Source organism: Sardina pilchardus, chromosome 14 (assembly GCF_963854185.1).
Source record: "Sardina pilchardus chromosome 14, fSarPil1.1, whole genome shotgun sequence".
Taxonomy (NCBI): domain Eukaryota; kingdom Metazoa; phylum Chordata; class Actinopteri; order Clupeiformes; family Clupeidae; genus Sardina; species Sardina pilchardus.
Window position 1 is genome coordinate 7,107,945 of NC_085007.1, and position 7,494 is coordinate 7,115,438.

General features: G+C 45.1%; 1 protein-coding gene across 2 annotated transcripts in view; it reads left to right on the top strand.

The window, feature by feature from the left end:
* The window catches only part of letm2 (leucine zipper-EF-hand containing transmembrane protein 2), a 15,738-nt gene extending 9,661 nt beyond the window's left edge, over nucleotides 1-6,077 (top strand). Inside the window, exons 9-11 of one of the 2 annotated variants that reach the window (XM_062553669.1) lie at nucleotides 705-812; nucleotides 2,526-2,591; nucleotides 3,085-6,077. In XM_062553669.1, the coding sequence (XP_062409653.1) occupies nucleotides 705-812; nucleotides 2,526-2,591; nucleotides 3,085-3,138 (228 nt within the window). In that variant the 3' untranslated portion in view covers nucleotides 3,139-6,077. The remainder of the gene's footprint in view (nucleotides 1-704; nucleotides 813-2,525; nucleotides 2,592-3,084) is intronic. The other variant, XM_062553670.1, reaches the window with a different exon arrangement.
* Nucleotides 6,078-7,494: the final 1,417 nt, after the last annotated feature.

Genomic DNA, 7,494 nt, shown 5'->3' on the forward strand with positions numbered 1-7,494 from the left:
GTGGCATTCTCGCTGCTAACGCGTTTCACATTCAGCGTCCTCAGGTTCGCTCAGGTAACCATAAGTATGTTTGGATCTGGCCAATCGGACGTTAGCCTGCAGTGCCTGTTTGTTAGCCTACCGTAATTTCCCAACTACTAGCCGCGGCTTAAACATTGATTTAGCTCAATTTCTTCAGCGATGAGGTTAAATACACGGAGGCGGTTGATATGGTGTTTTTTTTTTTTTACTTGCATAAAACACTGTCCTGCGGCTTAATACAATGCGGGTAATACACAGGAAATTGCTGTAGATCAGCATGTTCCTGAATTCACAAAGAAAGAGGTGAGCCCAGCAATAGGACTTCTGTCATGATGTAAGGTGACCTTTGACCCCAGTCAGTGTGGCTTTATCGCTGCAGCCTGGGCACTTATCGTCCTTGCCTAACCCACCTCAGCCCATTCAAACCCACAGCGATAAGCTATCTCTGTGTACAGTTAAATATCTCCCCGTGTGTGTGTGTGTGTGTGTGTGTGTGTGTGTGTGTGTGTGTGTGTGTGTGTGTGTGTGTGTGTGTGTGTGTGTGTGTGTGTGTGTGTGTGTGTGTGTGTGTGTGTGTGTGTGTGTGTGTGTGTGTGTGTGTGTGTGTGTGTGTGTGTGTGTGTGTGTGTGTGTGTGTCTGTTATGTAAGACTAATGTTGCTGTGTGTGTGTTTCTGTTTGCAGAAGGCTACCCCCCCTCCGTCAGAGACGGAAGCATCAGCTAAAGAGAAGCCACTGTCCGCCTCCCTGGAGGAGCTGGTGGACAAGGCCCCCATCATCAAAGCCGGCAAGGTGAGAGTCGCTGCACCTGTCTCCCAGGCAGAGGGAGTCTCGGTGACCAAGACCTGTAGCTGAACAGTGGTAGAGTTGGTCATGCAGTCCTGTAGCTGAACAGTGGTAGAGTTGGTCATGCAGTCCTGTAGCTGAACAGTGGTAGAGTTGGTCATACAGACCTGTAGCTGAAGCAGTGGTAGAGTTGGTCATACAGACCTGTAGCTAAATCGTGTTGATGGCAGAGATGTGTAGTTGAAGCAGTGGTAGTGTTGGTGATGGATACAGACCTGTAGTTGAAGCAGTTGTAGTGTTGGTAATCGAGACCTGTAGCTGAACAGTGGTAGTGTTGGTCCTAGGGACCCGAAGCTGAACAGTGGGAAAGTTGTTAGCAGAGACTTGAAGCTGAATCAGTGTTAGTGTGTTGATAGTCACCCAAGACACCACAGTGTCACTACTTGGCTCGGAAATTAGTCATTTCACAAATGTGTCAGTGTGACTGATCAGTCTTTACACGTCACATGATTGCCATTCGTGACATGATGTTGTTCCTGACCTCATCTGTGTGGCTTCGTCAAGTTAATCAGCTCAGCAGACGCCAGAGTGTCCACTTACATAAAACAGCTCCAGGTCTCGCCTGTGCGTGAGACTTGCCTGAGCTGTGCCTTGCCTGAGCTGTGCCTTGCCTGAGGGCACATACCACTATGTGTCTGTTTTCACTAAAGCAGCTCGGACTTTTACTACAAAGCACCCAAAGGACCCGGCTCCAGAGGAGCAAAGGGAACAGCAGGTTTCAGTCACACTTTCTCTCTCGTGGGTGCAAAAACGTGCGGGTATGACCTGCTCAGTGGCTTCATAACAGATCTAATCAGTTTATATTAGTTTATCTTAAAGAAGGGTAGAGGGAAATCCCTGATCTGTCATCAGCCATAAAATTAAGGTTTTGCAGACGTGCTTCTCTCTGTCTGTTCCTGTGGAGAATTAATTCATAATTTCCCTCCTAGAGGCTCCATAAGACTAGCATTTCCAGTTAGCACCGCTCTGTGTTCACTAGCATCAGCTGCTTTAAACACTAGTGACCACTGTAATGACTAGCAGCTTCAGCTTGCACCGCTCCCTGTGAAGACTAGCTTTTAGCACTGACAAGTTACCACTGTAAAGACTAACTTTCTTCATATAGCACTGGTCCCTTTTGAAGACTAGCGTTCAGCACTGACCACTGATAAAGTCGCATCTGATACTTTCAGCACTGACCACTGTCACAACATATATCGCTGTTAGCATGGATCACTGTGAAGGCTAGTATTTTCCATCAGCACTAATCACTGTGAGGGCTTGGCTAGTATTTTCTTTTAACACTAATCACTGTGAAAACTAATATTTTTTTTTATCAGCACTAGTCACTATGAAAGCTAGTATTTTCTTTTAGCACTGATCACTGTTACAGCATCTACTGCTGTTAGCACTGACTGACCACTGTGAAGATTAGCATTTTCTATTAGCATTGCTTCATTGGAGCACTGCATAGAAATGAATCCGCCTGTCCTGGGCTCAATCTTACATGTATTTTGTACGAGTAACAATGTGGTGGTTTGAACTTAACTCAGTAGCCAACCACACTCCGAACCCAAATGGACCAAAAATGCCTCCGCTGCCATTGCATTTCTGTGCGTCTCTGTGTGAGTCTGCCGGTGTAGGCAGCAGAACTGACCGGAACGGTCTGGTGTTTTTTAGGCGGAGGAGATGCTGGAGAAATCCAGGGTGCTGGACATGCCGTCTCCCGAAGCTCAGTTAATACATGTAAGTGTGTCCCGTCCATGTGGATTCCATTTCTCTCTTCCTTCTTTTCTTTTTGCTTGAACAAACAAAAATAATAATAATAATAATAAGATAAATACAAAAATAAGCAAGTTGTTACAGGGCCAAGTTGTTATGGTCAGATATGGAAAAAGCAGGGCTAGCGGTTATGGGTTACGTAACTGCCCTTAATGTTTAGCCTTTTGCCCCGTACCAGCCGGGGTAAATAATAAGATTAGCGTGCTTCTACTGCCCCAGATCGTGCACCCCCCCCCAATCGCTCCTCTTAATCCAATTACTGCTTCTTATGATGTTCAAATATGCGGATACTGTTCTGTTACCCTGTTTTACCCTGCTGGGGGGAGGGTTGAGCGAGAGAAGAGGGCAGAATGGTGAAAATGCACTCCCTGCTGGTGCTTAGAGGGAGGGGTAGATTCTCCTAGCGCTCAGACGACCTTTGTGTTGACCCCACATGTGTTCTGTTCTGTCCAATCAGGCGAAAGGAGCAGAGATGGCCCAGAAGTCCAAGATGAGCGCCAATGGGATGTGAGGAGAGACGCTCCACCCCTGATAGCCCCCCACCCCTCCAAAACTTGACGACATCAGCGCACACCCCCCACCCCCTCGCCTTCACGCTCAGAACTCAGACCTCCACCTAACTCTACGGCTGACCTCTGACCTTTGTGTGACCCCTTGTGAGAGGAGAGAGGGGTGCTCGTCTTCATCCTCGGCAACAGGGGAACGCATGCGGCCAGGGCGGCAGAACACGCCATAAACTCTGTTACGGAGGCAGGAAGGAAGAAGAAGGATGCCCTCCCTGTCACACACACACACACACACACACAAACACACACAGTAGCCCTACCCCCAGCTCCAGGTCTGGTCAAAGGAGACTAGAACTTGTTCTCACATGTTCTAAAGGTCTCAGCCCTCACCCCCACCCAATGTCCAACCTGTCTAGCCGCGGGAGCGAGAGGAGTCGCTCGGAGGTAACTGCCTCCTCCGAGCCTCCAGAGCTCCTGGCTGGCGGGGATGGTTCAAGGTGGTTTAAGAGACCTCCTCTGCACTCCTGCAAGCTAAAGGTGGAGGGGGGAGGTGGGCTTTCCTTCCCACTAAATCCTTTTCAGGATAACCGTGAGGAAGACCCCAACCCCAACCCCCCCCCCCCCCCCCCAGCCACCTCTTGTGATGTTTACAGAATGGCTCTTTCTGTAGAACCTTCGTTAAACTCACATCGACACTCATCACATCTCAGCTCGCCTCCAGATAATCAGGACTCAACAAGTCGCCTCCTGCTACCCAGGACCCACCTCTCATTTGGCAAAGTCCTGCCATGTACATTTGTAAATAAAACTGTAAAACTATCGGCACAATATAAAGTGCCATCGACCTGTACAGCCGGCTGTGTGCCATATCTTTATGCTCCTAAGCTTGAGGAAGTCAACGCTACTGGTTATGATATTAAGATACAAGAGCCGGCTGCCATTCTCGTCTTGGCTTGCAGGTGGATTGTAAATTGTAAGTGTGCGGGTTTTTTTGTTTTGTTTATTTTTATTTCATTTTGTTTTGATTTCCTGCAGAAGGGGAAGTTGAATTTGGAGTTTGCTCCTTGAGGAGAATTAGATTGTCTGTGCTCTGCGGCCTCTCTGAAGCCGCAGCGTGGGCAGAATCTGCCAGTTAAGGCACAGAAAGAAAAAAAGCTATTATTATTATTTTATTTTATTTTTTTGAGGAGTGTATTTAATGTGTTCATGATTTGCTGTTTTCCCCAGATCATTGTAAAGATGTTGAGATTTTTCCCCCCACTCTTTATTTTGTTCTTTTGCAATTCAGATTTTTTTTTCTCTTTTGGTATAAATCAGAAAATAATTTAATTTGGTTGAAATTGGAGGTAAACAAAAAAGTGGATAGGTGTCCCTTTAAAAAAAAATGCAAAATATATTTATTTCGCTAAAGTCTAAAATTGGTTTACAAATTTCATAAAATGTACACGTTTTGAAATTATGTACGACTACTCTCTTGCAGATAATGCGTGTAAATATGAGATATGACGTTACCTTATTTGTGTGTAAATTTGGTCCTCACCTTGCACTGCAAAGAACCACTAAAATATTAATCTAATTATCGAAAGACGAGAATGAGCTGTTATCAAGGTTATTTTTGTAACTTCCTCCGCCCCCATAATCACGTCACGTCCTGCATCAGAACTGATGACAATGTGGCTTTAAACGTCCCTAAAACCACCACCTGAATTAACTAACTGCGCTGTTCACCTCTCAATCAGTGCACTGTCCTGAGGAGCCTGTCGTGTTACATGTGATTCCCAACTTTGGGATTCACCCGTTCGATTGTCCCTCAGCGTTATTTTTTTTTTCATTATTTTTAATTTTTTTTCTTGGAGGCAGTTCAGCCAAAAACAAAGTGGTCAACAGAAGGTGCTTAATGTGTACAACTCTTTACCTCTGTTCAGAGCACAGAGAAGCATTACGTAGACAGGGTGAGGTGGTCTTGGTGCATAGATCACCATCTTCATCATCGTCATTTGTCATCGCACTTCACAAAGAATCGCTTTCATTCAGTCCGCGTAAAGGTTCAATCAGAACTGCACAGTGCAGGCTTCGCCGGCGGTGTAACGAGACAGTCCCTGTATGGTAAACCTTCTTCCGATCCTTTTTCCTAACGGTTCTGGTTCTGATTGAATGACTGATGTGAGGTTCTTTCTTTATTCCTTTTTTTGTAACTTTATAATTATGGGGGTAAACAAAAGAACAGGTTGAAGATCTTGCTCTCTGTGGACGTGGTCTGGTTTTATTCTCTAAAGCGACTGTTTTGACAGCCTTGCGTTGTCAGTGAAACCGCCGTTTTGTTGTCAGATAAGACCAAAACAAAGGTCTCCTCTCTCTGCAGAAAGCCCTTCCCCACCACTGTGCTTTCTCATTGGCATGTGGACTAAGGAAAGTTGATTGGCTCTTTAGCCTGTATTGGCTGGATGTTGAAATATCTTCATGGTTAGCAAGTGCGGAGGGGAGGGAGGTTGTGAACTGGTCATGTTAGTGTGAGGCATGTTAGAAGCTGGTGTTGAGGCCTCTCCCAGAAGTTCTGCTGTCAACTTGAGCTACTGAGAAACTAAGCTGGGAGAGTCTAGAAGAGTGCACCAATCACATGCGCCCCATGACTTCCAGCCCACCTCTTCCCTCCTCAGGATGAACAGTCATTGGCCTTGAGCCATGTCACTCACCCACAGGGGGAGGACGTTGGTAACACTGCATGTGAGGAATTTGCCATGCCATGTAAAACGAAACAAAACGAATCAAACTAAAATGGTTTAAAGATGTAGGTGAACGCCAATCTGTACTTGTCCCAGATCAGTGTAAAGCTGTTTACTCAAGTAAAGCCTCCATGTCGGCACCTTGGCACAGCCAGAACTGCTGCAGAAAGAGACTTTGGACAGAAAATACAATGACGGCATTAAACGGTGAAAACAAACTATTGAGTGTGTGTGTCGTGTTCTTAGTTCTTACACATTACGTGGATATGAAGTTAGCAGGTCAGGATGTACTGTACACATTAAACATTCAATCTAAGGAACAGTTCTACTGGTTTTCACAAATACACAAAAAAAACACATCACTATTGAGAAAAGAAGCTCAGAATGGGGTTCATAGTGTGGCCAATTTATTTATAAATATCCATGATATTGAGTCACAGTATTTATTTTTCATTATTGATTGCATCGGCTTTAATCTTCACTATTGCAATTCTCAGGAACTTTTTAAAACTGTTTTCTGTTCATTATTGTATTGTTTTATTAGTAGGCTAAGTTGCTTGGACAAAAGCGTCTGCCAAATCCCATAACCATGATCATATAATATTTAATTCAATTGTATTTGTATTGATAGTTGAAAGGCAAACAGTATTCCAAATATATTTGGAATGGTTTAGTTTAGTGACAAACCTGGGTAAATTAACTCATAATAAGTGGTAAACCTCCTACAACAACAGCCCTGCCCTGTGACACTCTTCAGAGAAAGAAGCCACACAGCTCTAAGGAGGTTCACCTCTTACTCTGAATGAATTTACCCATGTTTGTAGCAAAACCACGCAGGCTTGGAATAGGCCTACCCCCCAGACCACCACAGGTGGCAAAATATTACGTATGCACTATCCACCAGACATGTTTCAGTAGGCGGCTCTGGATCCACCGTCTCGGCGTAGCTTAGGTCCTGAATAAATGGGAAACGCAGCAAGATTAGGCCTAAAGGCGCTACTTTCACAGATCAGGCCTACAGTTTTGGCCTTGTTTCTCCAATCTCGGAAGAAGTTGTTGCTGCGCTGAAAGAGGCCCCGTGTGCTCTCTGTTCACTGGGTGCAGAATGCAGATTCAAGTTGCCCCCCATAGGAAAAGGTCTCGGTGCGGTGCTGCTGTAGGCCTAACGGATGACAGCCTCCCGGGGAAGCCATTCTGCACATTCCACCCGCATGTTCCCTTCTGGACTTCAAAGGCGTTTAGACTATTATAGTGACGTGGACACTTTTGTCATGCTGAAGTATAGGGCAAGGACATTCATGTTACTCTACTAGAAAGAGAGAGAGAAGGCAAAGGGCCAAGGATTGGGGATTGGAATCTGACTTAATGCACGAACCGTCCAACGAAAATGATGACGTTCACAGATGTCAGCCTCTTTGCATGTGTTATGCAACAATTATTAGAATGCTTGCATAAGGGAAATCCCTCCAAAAAGCAGAGCATGCAAACATTGTCAGGTAGGAAGAGGAGCCAAAAAAATACCTGACACATTCGTTTTTGACATCACTTTTGGTGTAGGCTAATTGAATAATTATATGGACAGTCCTATATTAGGCTATAGGATGAAAGTCATAGATGTTTTGATAAAGTTATATATAT